The sequence below is a fragment of the Simochromis diagramma genome, unplaced genomic scaffold (genome assembly GCF_900408965.1).
Source record: "Simochromis diagramma unplaced genomic scaffold, fSimDia1.1 OVJJ01000216.1, whole genome shotgun sequence".
Taxonomy (NCBI): Eukaryota; Metazoa; Chordata; class Actinopteri; order Cichliformes; family Cichlidae; genus Simochromis; species Simochromis diagramma.
Genome location: NW_024386883.1, coordinates 707,981 through 725,417, shown reverse-complemented (window position 1 = coordinate 725,417; position 17,437 = coordinate 707,981). Strand labels below are relative to the sequence as shown.

General features: G+C 41.5%; 2 protein-coding genes across 4 annotated transcripts; one reads left to right on the top strand and one right to left on the bottom strand.

Annotated features, from left to right (window-relative positions):
* Positions 1–665: 665 nt before the first annotated feature.
* LOC120734170 (ribonucleoside-diphosphate reductase large subunit-like) lies at positions 666–8,041 on the top strand. The gene is made up of 19 exons (XM_040032784.1): positions 666–843; positions 1,561–1,649; positions 1,749–1,926; positions 2,745–2,845; positions 2,941–3,000; positions 4,478–4,517; positions 4,607–4,769; positions 4,856–4,997; positions 5,088–5,171; positions 5,268–5,429; positions 5,529–5,608; positions 5,732–5,933; positions 6,042–6,191; positions 6,277–6,498; positions 6,591–6,667; positions 6,756–6,891; positions 6,983–7,078; positions 7,191–7,379; positions 7,472–8,041. The coding sequence occupies exons 1-19, from the start codon at positions 825–827 to the stop codon at positions 7,661–7,663; spliced, it is 2,382 nt and encodes a 793-aa protein (XP_039888718.1). The 5' UTR covers positions 666–824; the 3' UTR covers positions 7,664–8,041.
* Positions 8,042–8,391: 350 nt separating this feature from the next.
* Positions 8,392–16,545, bottom strand: LOC120734168 (short transient receptor potential channel 2-like). 3 transcript variants are annotated; one of them, XM_040032782.1, is made up of 14 exons: positions 16,383–16,545; positions 16,129–16,180; positions 14,921–15,613; positions 14,630–14,830; positions 14,373–14,537; positions 14,098–14,272; positions 13,810–14,010; positions 13,534–13,696; positions 13,351–13,443; positions 10,959–11,151; positions 10,740–10,867; positions 10,568–10,640; positions 10,326–10,443; positions 8,392–9,849 (listed from the first exon to the last, which is right to left on the bottom strand). In XM_040032782.1, exons 2-14 carry the CDS (start codon positions 16,141–16,143, stop codon positions 8,981–8,983), a joined length of 3,087 nt encoding a protein of 1,028 aa, XP_039888716.1. In that variant the 5' UTR covers positions 16,144–16,180; positions 16,383–16,545; the 3' UTR covers positions 8,392–8,980. The 3 variants fall into 3 exon arrangements, with proteins under 3 accessions (XP_039888716.1, XP_039888717.1, XP_039888715.1); XM_040032783.1 differs by lacking the exon at positions 16,383–16,545 and adding an exon at positions 16,327–16,356; XM_040032781.1 differs by lacking the exon at positions 16,383–16,545 and having other exon boundaries at positions 16,129–16,352.
* Between the last annotated feature and the right edge of the window lie 892 nt (positions 16,546–17,437).

Sequence of the window (17,437 nt, the reverse complement as noted above, 5' to 3'; positions counted from 1 at the left end):
CATGTTTAGCCTGCCGCGGCCATTGGTTGGTTGAGCCGCAACAAATCATATAGAAATAAAAAAAATAAATAAAATTTAAAAAAAAAACTGACGTTGTGCGCTATTTGAGCATGTTGCCTGCCTGCAGCACTAAAGGACTCTGCGAGAGACGTCTGTCTCGCCCTAGCAGCACCTGTCCCCGTCCTCCTCTTCAGTTCGCCTCAACATAAGCTTATCATATTCTGTGATGTGATTTACTCCGAGGTGTTTGACGAGGTCAGTGGTGTTGCCACAACAACGTGTCCACACAGGACTCTGTTTGCGCTCAGCCATTGTTGTGAGTGTGCACGCCAGGGGCTGCCACACATTTATACAGCCGTATTCCGCATAGGACTATGAAAGGCAGATGTAGATTTCCTAGAGCTATGCTTGTGGCACATATAAATATGAAATTCGGTGTTACAACTTGTTTCTGGTTTTCAAGACGTTTATAAACACGTCGCCCAACTGCACGGACGAGCCAGTCCTGTTACATCCCGCCAGATTTTTGGTCCGGAAAGAGTCACCGGAAAACGTAATGACGGCATGACGAACGTGATTGGTTTAGAAGGTATTAGTTTCGTGTGATTGGCTGAGCGACTGACACACTTTGGTGTAACTGACTTCGGGCTCTTTTGCGCGCTCAGTTTGAGATTCTGCTTTGATGCTTGATTGTTCTCACAGGGTTTGTAAGCTTGTTGTTAGCTACTTTGCGCCACAGTTTCTTTAGCTCGTTTCCAGCATCCAGCTGAGAAGATACCAACAGCACCTGCTTTCTGAGGAGACCCGCCGCTTCATTTGTCATCATGCATGTTATCAAACGAGGTACTGTAGCTAACTTTAATACTTCCATTATCAAAGAGGCTGATGCAAACCCGGTCACCGGCTTTGGTACAGTCGTGGGAGGGGGAAGCCTCGAAATGTATTTACGTTGCAGTAAATATTAATAGCACAACGAAACATTGCATATTTTGTGTGCATGTGTTAAATACACGTTAAAGGTGCTTTTTGTTTCTTTGTGTGGTGTTTCCGTCGAAACGCCAAACAAAGACTCGAGTTATGAAAGGGCAGAAAAAGCGGACAGAACCGGTTGCTAATTTCTCCCGGCTTATGTTGTTTTGGTCTTTATTTTTAATCATATACATATGTAACATTTGTATTCAAAATAGAAGCAGGACAGCTGAAATTTTAAATTTGTTTTACACCATGTCCACAGGCTTCCCTCTGTGACAGATGTGTGTGTGTGTGTGTGGGGAGGGCGCTTTTGGCTTGTTTTTATCATGTTTTTTTGGCGCGCAGCAGCAGCGAGGTGTTGCCTTTTGTTGACACTAAATGGTTAGGCAGCTGATCACTGGGAGCCTCATCTAAGCTAATGAGTAAACTGGGGGAATAAATTGAGCAGGAGAGTCAATTAGACGGTGATATGCGGTGTGTTTAAGACTAAGTTATATTAACTAGCTAGGATACTTTACTTCAGATAAACGACCAAAGGAGTTTGAAGACTACTGAATTAAATTTGTGTTATTTTTGTTTGGTTTTCAGATGGACGCCCTGAGGCAGTTTCCTTTGATAAAATCACTTCTCGGGTCCAGAAGCTTTGTTATGGACTCAATTGTGACTTTGTGGATCCTGTAAGTTGCTAACACCCCCCCCCAAAAAAAAGACAGAGAGAGACAAAGAAAGGTCAGGTGATGAATTAATATAAAAGCTGATATCTTGTGTTTCCGCAGGCCCAGATTACCATGAAGGTGATCCAGGGTTTGTACAGTGGAGTCACCACAGTGGAGCTCGACACTCTGGCAGCAGAGACTGCTGCCACTCTCACAACCAAACACCCAGACTATGCAGTCCTGGCTGCACGCATCGCTGTATCTAACCTGCACAAAGAGACTAAGAAAGTATTCAGTGGTGAGTTTCATTAGTCCTTTATTTATCCAGGTAAAAAATCTCATTGAGATTAGAAATTGGCGGCACGGCGGGGCAGCGGGGGTGGCACGGCGGGGCAGCGGGGGTGGCACGGCGGGGCAGCGGGGGTGGCACGGCGGGGCAGCGGGGGTGGGGTGGCAGCGGGGGTGGGGCGGCACTGTTGCCCCACAGCGGGGCAGCAAGAAGGTCCTGAGTTCAATTCCAACATCAGGCCGGGGTCTTTCTGTGTGGAGTTTGCATGTTCTCCCCGTGTTTGCGTGGGTTCCCATACTCTGACACTTTGATCTTAAGTAGACTGGACCAGTGAAACTACATGATAAATCTAAAAAATGACACGCACAAAAAAGTTCTGGTAGTTCAAAGGACAAAGTCCTATAGTGGAAACTTTTATGTCATTTAATTATCTTTTTAAAAATTACTTTGGTGTAGTATGAATAGCAGTAGAGTCTTTATCATTAAGAAACACTGCAAAACTTCTGAAATTACAATTAAAAGTCAAAATTTATGCATTACCATCCAGTGGGCCAGATTAAAATCTTCTCTGGGCCGATTCTGGCCCCTAGGCCTTATGTTTGACACCCCTGCTCTGCACCAACTTCCTGAATTTCTGTGCATTTCATGAAATGTATCTATAGGTATGACTTTACATTGAAATCATAGCACCTGTAGTCTACTATAACACCCCCTGGTGCACATCTTTTGTAACTAATAATGCTGCACACAGGAAGTTGCTTAGCTTTTTAGGAAGACTTAAATAATCAGCACAAATATTGAACTGACATTCCTCTTTGCTTGTGTAGACGTTATGGAAGACCTCTACAACTATATCAACCCTTTAAATAAACGTCACTCTCCTATGATCTCCAAGGAGACGCTGGACATTGTTCTTGAAAACAAGGCTGTAAGTGGGGTTTGATTTTTATCCTTTGTTCGTCTCCTCACAGTTAAAGTTTGGTGAAGCTTTTTAACACATTTTCCTCAATTTTTTTTTTGCAGCGCCTCAACTCGTCAATCATTTACGACAGAGATTTCTCTTACAACTTCTTCGGGTTTAAGGTAATTTCTCATTTTACCCTACATTTAACATCCTGTCCATTAGACACACATATTACCAGAATACTTCACTCATAATATGATATTTTTGCAATGTTTAACATGTTGCATTATGCAGAATAGTTTACCAACGTACACTGTGGTTTATCCCGGTTTTTCAGCTGCAAAATATGTCGTCAAAGTTTGTCTCAAACTTTGTCAGTATCTGTCCATCCATCCCCCGCCCCAAAAAAAATTGTGTGTGAGAGTTAGTTGCTCTTTACATAGAGAAAAAAATCACATTATTGCATTTGCGCTCAAAAACCTGTTCCAAAAATTTTGTACCAGAATACAACTACCTGGCAGCCAGTTGACTCGAGTCCCCTTGAATTGTGTTCACTGACAAAGATTCATTCAGACTGAATGCAACATGTTGGCAATCTATCTGTATTTACAAATCAGACAGGGATTATTTGCAAGCCTTCCACAATCTCTGAGAGTGATTGAAGGAAAGTTGCCTCTTATCAAGCAGTCATTAGTGTTCAACACCCTCAGAAGCTCTGGGCAGCCATTTAGTCACCACAAGTTGCAAAGATGACAGAATTTGGAAAAACTATTTTCATTATCTAATAAAATATCGAAATTATTGGGATACTGTGATGTATTGACTAGTGGTGTGCGGATCGATACTGAAATATCGATTCTTCCGATACCAGCAATTTATGTTCTAGAATCGATTCTCATATTATAATATCGATATTTTAGTACTCTGGGGTAAATTTGTAGTTTTTCCATTAAAATGAACGCAGTGGAAAGAAACTATACAATTCGGATCGTCTAATTTGGAAGGAACTACTTCCTCTTAGGCCTTTCATAGTCATATGCGGAATACGGCTGTATAAATGTGTGGCAGCCCCTGGCGTGCACACTCACAACAATGGCTGAGCGCAAACAGTCCTGTGTGGACACGTTGTTGTGGCAACACCACTGACCTCGTCAAACACCTCGGAGTAAATCACATCACAGAATATGATAAGCTTATGTTGAGGCGAACTGAGAGGAGGACGGGGACAGGTGCTGCTAGGGCGAGACAGACGTCTCTCGCAGAGTCCTTTAGTGCTACAGGCAGGCAACATGCTCAAATAGCGCACAACGTCAGTTTTTTTTATTTCTATATGATTATTCTGCATTATTAAGCAATAAAAACAAGTTGTCTGATGTCCTCTAATCATTATGAAGCAATATGGTTATGTTATTATTACAATGACATAATACAATTATATATTGTATTATGAAATGCAATGAAAGATTAAGTTTTTGTACAGGGTATCGGATCAGTATCGCCGATACCACCCTGAATTTTACCTGGTATCGGATCGGAAAGGAAATCAGTGCTATCGCACATCACTAGTATTCACCCCTTTTTTTTATTCTCTGACCCCTATTGTGCATACACTATGATTATGAATCTAATTTGTGCTTTTTTTTTTTTCTCTAACAGACTCTTGAGAGATCATATTTGTTGAAGATTAATGGCAAAGGTGAGAGTTAAATTCCCTACAACTTATTGATAAGCATGTTTATGGGTGCAGGCCATCAGGGACTAACTATTTAATGTCTTTCTCTGTAGTTGCCGAGCGACCCCAGCACATGCTAATGAGAGTGTCAGTCGGGATTCATAAAGGTGACATTGATGCAGCCATTGAGACCTACAACTTGCTGTCAGAGAAGTGGTTCACTCACGCTTCTCCTACACTGTTCAACGCTGGCACCAACAGGCCCCAGCTGTCCAGGTAAAGAATTTATAATTGAGGGTGCTGATACGCTCTGATACTGTGGGGATTTTTCCACCTAATATACTTTGTTTGGATTTCTGCAGTTGTTTCTTGCTAGCCATGATAGATGACAGCATTGATGGTATTTATGACACACTGAAGCAGTGCGCGCTCATCTCAAAATCAGCTGGAGGTATTGGAGTGGCAGTTAGCTGCATCAGATCTACAGGCAGCTACATCGCTGGGGTGAGTAAAATTTTGAAGAGTTGCTTTCATTTATACAAATGTGTTTTGTTTTTTACTTAAAGTGGTGCGTGTTTGTTTTGTTTCTTAAAGACTAATGGCACTTCCAACGGGCTGGTTCCTATGCTTCGTGTGTACAACAACACAGCACGTTATGTTGACCAGGGTGGCAACAAGGTAAAGATGAGATTTTCCCATAAATTATGGAAGATGTGTAACAACAGTGTAAATAAAATGGTGCTAATCGCATGGCTTGGTTTTTGTGTACTTTAGAGGCCTGGGGCGTTCGCTATGTACCTCGAGCCGTGGCATTCTGATGTGTTCGAGTTTTTGGAGTTGAAGAAGAACACGGGTAAAGAAGAGCAGAGGGCGCGGGACCTGTTTTTCGCCTTGTGGATCCCAGACCTTTTTATGAAGCGAGTGGAAACCAATCAGGTGATTACTGGGGGGAACTCCATGCTGACCAGAGTTGACTTTAGGGTTTTATTTTTTCCTAAATTGTGAACAAATCTTATCCTTCTGCTGTGATTGTAGGACTGGTCTCTGATGTGTCCCAGTGAATGTCCTGGATTGGACGAATGCTGGGGGGAGGAGTTTGAGGAGCTCTACACTCGGTAAGATCAGCACAACAAACTCTGTTCTCAACAAACAGCTTTTTTTTTTGCTTTTTTTTTTTTTTTTTTTTTTCTCCCCCCCCCCCAGTGCTAACCTGTCTCAATGATGGTCTTGGTTTTCAGATATGAGAAGGAGGGCAGGGCTAAGCGTGTGGTGAAGGCTCAGCAGCTGTGGTACGCCATCATTGAGTCTCAGACAGAAACTGGTACACCATACATGGTTTACAAGGATGCCTGCAACAGAAAGAGTAATCAGCAAAACCTGGGCACCATCAAATCCAGCAATCTGTGCACAGAGATCGTAGAGTACACAAGCAAAGATGAGGTGAGGGGTAGAAGATGTACTGGTCACAACAAATTTAGCTTTTTGGGACAACTATGTGTATTATTCTGTCAGAACTTGTTTTCAGTTTGGTTTGTTCTCCTAACTCAGGTTGCAGTGTGTAACCTGGCTTCCATCGCCGTCAACATGTACGTTACACCAGAAAAGACCTATGACTTCAAGAAACTTGCATCTGTTACCAAAGTCATTGTCAAGAACCTGAACAAGATTATCGATATAAACTACTACCCAGTGCCTGAGGTATGACTTCCTTTCTGGTGTTGCAGCCATGCAGCTGGGTTTCATAAGCTCTATGTAAACATAACTTCTCCGTCCCTCTTTACAGGCTGAAAGGTCTAACAAGCGTCACAGGCCAATTGGAATTGGTGTGCAGGGTCTGGCTGATGCCTTTATCCTCATGCGCTATCCGTTTGAAAGCCCAGAGGCCCAGTTGCTCAACATTCACATCTTTGAGACCATGTACTACGCTGCCCTGGAGGCCAGTTGTGAGTTGGCAGCAGAGCTTGGCCCTTATGAAACCTACCCTGGCTCTCCTGTCAGCAAAGGAGTGAGTAGATATCACAGTGTCTCAAAACCATCCTGGGATACATTTTAGCAGTTTGAGATCAAAACCTAACAAAGACGTGTTTGTTTATTCAGATCCTTCAGTATGAAATGTGGAATAAGACCCCAACAGATTTATGGGACTGGAAAGCGCTTAAGGAGAAGATTGCCACGTAAGTTTTCCTGAATGCCTGGTTTTCAATTTACTGCTCATGTTAACCATAAGTGGTGGCCATAGTTCTTACTCCTGTCCATCCTCAGGCATGGTGTGAGGAATAGCCTGCTTTTGTCCCCAATGCCCACAGCATCCACTGCCCAGATCCTGGGTAATAATGAGTCCATCGAGGCATACACCAGCAACATCTACACCCGCAGGGTGCTTTCAGGAGAGTTTCAGGTGAGTGCTGAATGCATCTGCCGGACTGTGTGTTAAGACATGTGCACAGCAAAGGCAAGGCTACTATGTGTGTTTTCAACCTGTCCTATAGATTGTGAATCCTCACCTGCTGAAAGACCTCACAGAAAGAGGACTGTGGAACGAGGATATGAAGAATCAGCTCATAGCTCACAATGGATCCATCCAGGTAAAAGGCTTATTCAGTTGTTCCATTTCACTGCTCCAATTGTTCCTATAATTAAGCCCAACTTCACTTGTGGAGAACAAATAAAATGTGAATTTGTCCCTCTTCTTTTCAGAACATTGATGAGATCCCAGATGATCTGAAGCAGCTGTATAAAACTGTGTGGGAAATCTCCCAGAAGACGGTCCTCAAGATGGCAGCAGATCGTGGTGCATACATTGACCAAAGCCAGTCGCTTAACATTCACATTGCTGAGCCAAACTATGGAAAACTTAGTAGCATGCACTTCTATGGCTGGAAGTTGGTAAGTTAAGACCAACTGATTCATGGTTGAGGTGGATTGGAGAAATATCCAAACAGTGTTTGAAACCTTCCCTTTTTTTCCTCCCTCCACAGGGCCTGAAAACTGGCATGTACTACCTGCGGACAAAGCCTGCTGCCAACCCCATTCAATTCACCCTGAACAAAGAGAAACTGAAGGAGGGCCAATCGGCTAAGAGCGTGGAGGAGGAGACCAAAGAGCGCAATACCGCAGCCATGGTCTGTTCCTTAGCAAACAAAGATGAATGCCTGATGTGTGGCTCTTAAATGAAGTTCGCTACGCTCAGACAATCGCATTACTAAATCACCTCAGCTTTGCCACTTAAACCTCTGTTTTTGAAACACTTGGTGCTTTTTATCTGTATAAGATGTAACATGTGGTTTATAAATGCTGATGTCTTCAGATTACAAATATTTACAGTTTTCATAATTTAATATTTTTTGGATTTTAAAACATTTGTTTTCTGGGGGGGGGGGGTTGTTTTGTTTTTTACATCATGAAGCATTGCATGCATGTTTTGTATAGAATTAATAGGTTATAATGAATTAATATTTCTTTTAGCTTCAGGTGGGTCATATTAATGAATTCAGGTTGACCTGCATTTTAAATGAATGGAAAATAAAATATTATCCAGTGCTCTGAGATTCAGCATAATTATTTTTAAAGATACTGCATACAAGTTTTGGATTTTGCTACAAGACCTCAAAACCTGTTGGACAGCAGCGCTGGGCTTAAGTTGGGCTGATGAGAACAAAAAGTTTAAGGAGACATTGTGATAGAAAAGGTCATAAGCCAAGGTGATTTTTCCAGTGCAAGAGTTTGGATATGTGCCATGGGACCGATGCTGCTGCAGGTGATGAATTAATGAGCCAGTGTGTTCCTACCTGAGACCTCATGGGAGTATTATGTATAAAGCAAGCTGAGACCTGTATTGTCACAATGTAGCAACGGGTATAGGTTAGCTGCCTGATGGAAATAAAAGGAGGTGACACTGTTTAAGACAGGAGAGTTTTATTTCAATGAATGTAAATTGAAAACTTTAACAGCAGTCTGTCTGATAAATAACTAACAACCTAAATGAAATGGAATAGTCTTGGGAGATGAAAGCAAGCTCAGAAGCTTCTGGGTTTTGAGAAACACATTTCCAAGTTTGTGCACAGGTATCCACAGAGCTACAGTTGCTACACACATCTGCACTCAAACATCCTTAAAGCTCATTTATTAAAACTTTCAACTATACTTTGTTTGATCTGCACAAAAACTGCAAGACATTTAAAGAGGGGTTTTCTAAAGGTATGAAGAAGGTCTAAAGCATTGCTGGCAAGCCTCTGCAGTTTTCATCCTTGGGCTTAGAAATAGACTACATGACAAAATGTTTGGCAATCTAAAGATGAATGGATAAAAGTAAATGTTTTTAGGTAGTGGAAAATATCTTGCATGCAAACTGACAGTTTCTCTGCTGATCCTTTGTTTACTTTTTAAGACATGAGGAAAAAGTGGACATCTCAAAACTCTGCTCAACTGCAGACTCTTGTCAGATATTGCATAAAGTGACCAAAGAGGCAGCAAGGTCACCTCAAAGGTTAAGGTCTCACTGGTGTGCCATCAATCGATTCTTCCCCTTCTTGGGAACCAAAGCCCGTGTCCTGGGAGCTGCTGCTTCCTGTAGGTGAAGGAATCATTTTCTTCATTTCAGGTTTTTCATTGTGAGGCGTCTCTGCTACATTATGCTCAGGCTTTCTTCCCTTCATCCAGCTCGGTTGTGCTGCTTTTTTTTCTTGCAGCTCAATGTGATTGAACTTGCTGATTATTTTTTGGGTTTCTATCTTTTCGTCACTCACTTCGATGCTCTCGGCATGTGCACAGGTCATGTGTTCATCCGGCACTCTTCCCTCTTTGTTCATCCCTCCTTCATTTAGGGTTTCTGCCTCTTCATCCGTGGCCTCGTCACTCAACGTTTCTTCTGTGTTAGTAAAACCGTTTCCTCCTTTCTTCTCCTCTTTCACTTTATTTACACTAATTTCACCTTTGGCTGCTTTCTCCTTCTCATCTGAGTTAATTTCCTTCTTTTCCTCTTGTTCAGCCTGAGCTCGGCCTTCCTCCATTTTCACCACAACAGAGTCAGGAAACTGTCCCTCGTCTCTACATTCATCCACCTCATTCTGTTGAATGTCTGATTCCATCTGTGCTTCAAACTTTTCTTTATCCAGCTTTTCCTCAATGCTGTGCACAGTCACCTTAAGATCTGTGCATTTGTCATCTTGTCTGGTGGTAAAACCTCTGAAATTGTTCTTGGCACCAGTGATGTATTTCCCCAGTACAGAGGAGCCATTCTTGGTCGGTGCATCGCTTGTATCGTTTCCATCGTCCATTGCGTACTGCTGGGCGACTTTCAGATCGTTGTGCATCCTGGCGACCGCTTTGCTCAGCTCAGTCATTCGATTTCCAATATCTGAGGGAAGAAAACACTTTAGTCACACCAAAAGCTTTTTAATGATTAATAATTTACTTAAAACTGAAATCAGTGCTTAAAAAAGAAGAAGAAAACCTGCTAAAATCATAGAGCTGATTTATAGAATATCAGGAAGTCAAATTACACACTATATGGACTGAAACATTAGATCAACAAAAGGTGCCTGACCATAAAATGAAGCTTTTGTGCTGATGTTAATGTAAGAGAAGGTTTGGAGCTCTGGTGTTACTGAGTCAGCAGATCATTGGCACAATGACTTCTTTAGAATGATCCATTATTTCCTCTTTTGTTTGTAAAGGCAGACTGCATGCCAAGATGCTTGATTCTATACACCTGTGATAATGGAACTGAAAACACCTGAACTTAAGATTAAGCGGTGTGGCCCAATACTTTTTCCATATAGGGTATATCCGCTCTACAAAAACGAATCAAGTGCTTACTGAAAGAGTCTTTACCTTTCCTCTTGGTCTCCTCAAACTCCCTGCGAGCTGACTCAATGTAACGCTGCACCAGTGCCGTGATCACCTGCTGACGGTACGATAACTGGCCATCTTCAGATCCCTTATCACTGGACTTTTTACAGAATACAGATAGCATAAAACATGTTAAATGCCATATAGAGTATAATTAACATATATTAAGTAAAATGTAAAAGATAATATATTCTTTTACTAAAATCCAATTCATACACACTTACTATAGAGGCTATGGGGGGATATTTTTGCTCAGAGGAACAAGTGCAGCAGCAGCAGATTCGTCTAAAGATGCCCCTTGAATGGAATTTTTAAAAATATATATTTAAAACATTTTTTAAAAATCAGAATAAAAGGCTGTTTTTCTAGTTTAAAATCCGTATTTTTGCAGCTCACCTTAGGATGTAAAAAATGGCTTTGGGGGAGGGGATGATGTTGAAAGGTACAGGCATGGTGAGGCCCTCTCTGAAGTAGCTGAGGTACAGCTTTGACCTGGCAAATTTCCACTCAACGTCCGCGTCATCCTGAATTAAAATAAATGCGCATCGGTCAGTGCGCATCCCAGAAGGGGGGTTGCTTTTGTAGACGTTACACAGGAGGATGGTAATTCTTTACCTCAATTTTCTGAAAGGAGTTTGTTATCATGGCAATAAGCATGTTGAGAAGTACAATGACAATGACAAGAGTGAAGATGCCATACAGGATCCTTCCTACAAATTCTGCCAACACAAACTCTGGCATGTCCACATATTCCTGGTTTACAACTCCAAACATGGTCCAGAATAGGAAGCGGAAGGTCTCATTAAACCTGTGAAAGTGAAGAAAGGCACAGGCATGATGTGAGGGTTGTTTTATTATTTTTAAAAAAAACAAGACAAGTTATAATCAAGCTATAATATCAGGGGGTTGAACAATAAAGCCAGTGACAATTGCCCAAAACTGCCAAGATGTGCAGAACAAAAGGGCGAATCTTTTTATAACTCATCTGTTTTAAGAGTTAAGTTGTGCATTTTTATGGGGCATGAGTATTTTGAATGACAGGTGACTCCCCTGGTGAGCTGTCTATATGTTATATACTGAACAGTGGATGCAGAAAGTGTACACACCAATTGTAAAATGCTGGGGGGGGGGTTTCATGATGCAATCAATACAATTTTTCCCACCTTTAATGGTATACAGTATGTCCCCTGTACAATTCAATTGGAAAACAAATCTGTTAGGGAAAATATACACTACAAAAGTACAATAGGCTTGTTGCGTACACCGATAATCTAGGACTTTGAAGCATCTTTTGAGTCTTCTTGGGTACACAGCTGCCATCAATTAGAGACTCTGGTTAATCCCAAATAAAGTTCAGCTGTCCTAAGAGGATTTCTCTGAGATTTACTCAGTTGCCTGCTTCAGCCAAAGCCATGGGTTGCAAAGGGCAAAGCTGCAAAAGGATCTCACTGTTGAAAGGTATCAGTTGCAAGAAGTGTACAAAAAATGTTTTCACAGTATTTGAAATTTCATTGAACACAGAGAAGACAGCCATCAAAAGGTAGAGGGAAAAATAGGACACTAATTACACTGGAAAACTGGACTTTGTTGCAAAATGAACGAAAAGACGAGATGTAAACCGGTCAGAGAAGTTGCCCAGAGACCTACAGCAACACTAAAAGAGCTGAAGCTCCAGTACTGGCAAGTCCTTGTTGTATACTACATGTGACAACAATATCCAGTGTTCTCCTTATGTCTGGACTATGGTGTAGGGTTGCAAAATGGAAGCATTTTCTGATAAAGACAAAAAAAAAAAAAAAAAAAAAAAAAAAGTTTGGTGTGTTTGGTACAAAAATACACCAATAGAACATCATACCCACCGTGAAGCACGGTGGTGGTATCATTTTTAGGTTGCTTTTCTTTAGCTGAAACCAGGGCTTTAGTCAAGGTGGAGGTAATTGGATGATCTGATATCGTCGTGTTGGTGTTGTTCCCAGATCATCATGAAAATGTTGTTCTAGGTTCAACATTGCAAGTGACCAATCACATTGTTGTGACGTTATTGTTTTGTGCGCCAAGCCATTCGTGCATTTATGAAATTCCAATGTTGCAAGGACAATATCAGTTCAGTACCGTTTATTAAAGGGTTACGGTCAGGGTCAGGGTCCGTTGATCGGACGACAGAGGCGGTTTCTCGCAATTTAAATACAGTTTTTTGTTTTACGGCGGTTTTTCCCGAAGTCGCAAAAGTATGACGTCACAACATTCTGATTGGTCACTTGCCATGTTGATCCTGGCACAACATTTAGTACGATGATCTGGGAACAACACCAACACGACGATATCAGATCGTGCGAGGTAATTACAGCTTTGTACACCTGTCACTTTTGACCCAAATCCTTTTGGAGTCTACCAGACAGCTGAAGAGGAATTTTACCTTTTTAGCATGACAATGACTCTAAGCATGCAAATCAAAAAGATAATGGCTTCACCAGTAGAAAATTACCCTGAAGATGGTTGTGCACAAGAAAGGCCCTCAGAAGCCAAGTCAAGATGTAGCATGCTGGTAGACTCCCTTCCTTAACAGATGATTCAATTGAACTGTACTGGTTATAGGTCACACGAAAGGTGGGAAACACTTTTAAATGATTTATTTGGATCTTTTTTTTTAATGACAAAAACTGGTATTTCAACAGAGGTGTGTACACTTTACATTCAGTGTATGTGGCTTGATAAGTATGAGTTCCTTTGAGATTGACAGGAAGTCTGTGTTCAGGTTTTAGTTTGAGAAATTATTGTATTTCATTTATGTGCAACTTAGCACTTTTTCAGAAGATATCACCTGATAACTTAAGCTTCAAAAATAGAGTAAAAAACCCATTATCCCATAATATTAACAAGCTTTGAGAGCTTAGATATTAACTGTAAGGGCTAGTCTACATTTCTGTAGATCATTTAAATTAGAAATACTTTTTACTGCCTTCAGAAAAGATGATGTAAAAGTCTCTCAAATTCTCTCTAGTCTTACCTGCCAAGATTTGGAGAAATGACATAAGGAACATAGATATTGTTGATGCCACAAAGGAAGGCGGTGCCAATGATCATCAGTATGAACATAAATCTAAAAACAAACAAACAGAAAAGAAACATTCACATACTTCTGGTTCTGTATATTCAGATGTAAAAATATAAGGAATCAGATATAAGTGACCTCATCATATCATCAATCATCTTTCCGATGGAGATCTGTAGGGTTCCCAGAGATTCGTGGGCTGGCAGGATATATGCCAGTCGTGTGAAGCTTAACATGCTGGTCACTGCAAAGAGCACCTCGGCAATCAGCTGAGGATCTTCCTGGTGCCAATTGTCACGTGCTGCAAGACAATTTCACATAGTCAAAACAAAACAAACAAACAAAAAAAAACAATTGAGCATTAAGATTTGTGACATTCATTTTGGATGAATGATTTTTTTTTTTCCCCCTTACAAGTCTGGGTGAAGTAGACACACTCCTCTGTGCCATCATGATCATGGCAGAGGAAGAAACCTTTGAGCAAGATAAGCACACGTAACGCAAAAGACGCCAGGTACATGCTGAGCACCATCACATCCAAGCAGTTCCACCAGTCTAGGAAGTAACTCCGAAGCCCCTCGATCCACACTTCCTTACACTCATACCAGAAGAATCCTTTAAGAAACAGACAATCCAAACCCTGTTCACATCTAATAGCTGTTGTCTATTTTTAAAAGTTAAAACTAGAGAAAGTACACCTACCGACCACCCACACCATGTGGAAGGAGCTGTGCAGAAGGTTCTGCTGCCGGGAAGCAAATGTGTCCTGATATAGCTCCATGGTTATCGATTCCCCAAGTAATGTAATGAGAAACCACAGGTAGGATGCAGAGTGAAGAAGAAACTTGATCACAGGAATTCTTACTAGCTTTCCCAGCTGGGGAACAAACAACACAGTCAACGTAAAATTGAAATAATACCTCACATGACATATTTATGTAGATCCAATATCAACCTGCTACTACAGAGTGTGTGACCTTTGACTTCGGTGCAATCCAGTAGGCGAGGCAAAGAAGGGGCATGGTAAGAAAGATTCCCATAGAGACAAACAGCTTCCAGGCCGTTCTGCTACCTCTCCAGCCTGCCAGTTTCCCACACCAGATAGAGGACAGAACCTGCTGACAGATTGGGTGCGCCACAAACTGCCACAAACAGAGAGAAACAGAGAAGACAGGAATTGATTGTTTCTTATCTTACTTGTCTTTGGTTGGCATCAGTTTCTAATTCTAGCTACCTGCTTCTGGTTATAGTTGACTGCAAGCCGCAGGCGAGACAGGCTGGGGATTCCTTCCTCAAAGGCCTGTTCCTCCAAGGAATCCTGAGTTTCATTTCCACAGCTGTTCAAAATAGTGGTTACCTCACTCTGGTTGCGACACATGCCCAGCAACTCCACGGCAAACTCCTGACAGATCTGCTCCAGGCTCAGGTACTGAGGCTGTAGGAGAAATTAACCATAAGTCAAGAAGCATAAATAGTGACACCCGTCATAAATAGTGACCAGGGATAACTATGAATCTCCTCAGACCTTGAACTCTGGCTCTTTCTGTGACAGCTTACGGAGTTCTCTGCTGAGACTGAAGGCGCTGAGCATGGCATCGTCAGAGGTGATGGACAGGTAGGCACGGCTGGCAATGCCACGATAAGTATTGATGCGAGACAGGGAGAACTTCAGCAGGTCATACTGCCGGCCGTTAGAACACTCCAAACAGGCGCAGGAGATCTTATGTGGCCACGGGATGACGTGGCCTTTCTGGGTGAGCATGGTAACAATCTCGTACAGGTCTTTCTGGCAGGCTAAAGTCAGAGGGGTCACACCAGGGGCAAACTGAGAGTTGTCAACAGAACGATCAAATATGGCCTGAGAGAAGGATCGTACGTCCATCTTGTTCCCTTTCTCCTGATCCAAGCGGTCCAGGAGACGCTTCACCACTATGGGCTGGTTGGTGTCCACGGCGACTAGCAGAGCCTCATGAATCTGCCGGAAGTCAAACTTGACTCCTTGCAGGAGGGCGTCCATGGCATCTTCGTTGCCCAAGCGGATGGAGAGGTTGAGGGCCTCCCTCCACTGACGATCCTCAGACTCATCCAGCTGGCGGGTAATGCCGTCACCTGTCTTCAAGAGTCCGCACAGCAGCGCTGTTTCCCCCTCCTGAATGGCACTGATGAGCGCTGGAGAGAACCGCATCTTCTTGCTCATAATCTCTCGCCATTGCTCTGGCTGCAGGACAGACCAGGAAAGTCAGCAGCAGTCTCAGATTTACACACGCGAAGTCTTTGATTTTAAACCATTTTATGCTGTTTGATTATGTTTAGACAACAAAATTACTTGGTTAGATTTGAGAAAAAAAAAAATCATGGTTTGCTTAAAATAGAATTTAAAAGCTTTAACCACAAGGCTTACAAAGTGAACAAAGGTCTGAGGGTAAGCTTTTCTGTTCTGTCAAGATCTTTTGGCACTGAGGCCAAATACACGATTCAACTGATCTTTTGATAAAATAGCAAGATATAGGAATAAATAGGAATAAAAGAACATGCAAATAGGGAAAGATTTGACATATATGAACACAAACATTAGTAAAACATAGAATTCAATTTTTTTTTAAAGCTGGTTCAAGCTTATATGAAGCACAGTAGGGTTAGACTTACTTTTTTGTTTTTGTTTTCTTAACCCACAACTACTTTTTTCATATCAAATATCAAATAAAAGCCACGAGCCAATAAAAATCTCCTTACCGTTAGTTTTTCCATTCCCAATCACAAAACAACACAATTTTGAGAGGCGGCTCTAAATCGAAAACAGAAGCAGATTCACTGAAACTTCAGGGATGAAGATATTGGCAGATTGCACAATAATTCCAAAAGAGGAGAACTGAGAACTCCGTAGTCCTCTGATCATGTGCTATCGGCTGACTACTGAAAAAATCAACGTACACAAACTCAATAACAAATTTCAAAGGCCCTCGGGGCTAGGCCAATTAAAATGTTACCGGTTCAAAGTACTTTATGCTTGGCTGGGCCCAAACCAAACTGTGACTGCATTCAAACAGAAATTAATTCCGGTCTCTCAATTGGAAACAGCACCATGGCACAATTAAGGCAGCTGTTGCTGAACACGCAGCAGCTGTCACCATTTCTCCCAGAGGAGCTGTGAGGAGCAGTGGGAAAAACAAGGAGCTGCAAGTTAAACATTTACAAATTTTCACAGGTCTGATTTAAATCTTTTCCTGGAAGTCAGATTTTGTCCATTCATTAAAAATGCATGTTATAATTATTGTCGTGAAACATGTAAAGTTTCCCTTGATTTTACACCGATCATGTTTATAGGGATTTTTCAAAATCACTGCAATTTTGTCAGCATTCTCTGTATATTGCTGCTAAACTCATAGCACCAACTACACTGTGTGCGCTCATGGCTTTGGTCCAAATTTGTTATTTCGTTTACATTTACTTTAGAAACAGAAATACATCCCTATACTCCTTTACTACAAAAATGTCTACCAAGCAGCAGATGGTACCACACTCGTAAAAGAAAGTATGTGCTATGTTTAAATGATGGTCAAACAAGTTTTAATGTTTGACCATCATTAAAACTTGATGGTCAAACATACACATCATGAAATCAGTGAAATGATTGTCAGAATTAATAATCCTGTTAACAGCACATAGAAAACACTTTTATATCATTGGCTACAAGAGGATTTCTTTATCACGTAGAAAAGACTGAGACATACTGTTGAGAATGAACTTCTTTTTCTTATATTAGAATATCTCAAGGATTAAATGTGTAGTTAAACTTCTGTACAGTGCTACAAAGTTAGACTTTGACTAGTCTGGCACACTGATTAACTGATTAACAGTGAAACCGACTGACTTCAGCTCCTTGCAAACATAATTCTGAACAGCAGAGGGAGTAAAACTACCTTTGTAGACTTTAAGATGAGCTCTAAACTGAGACTGCTGTTCTTCTGGTTGAACAGGAACAAACACAAGGTCGATTTGTTTTGGTCAAAGATTTAGTATTTATTGGTTCATAATTACAGCA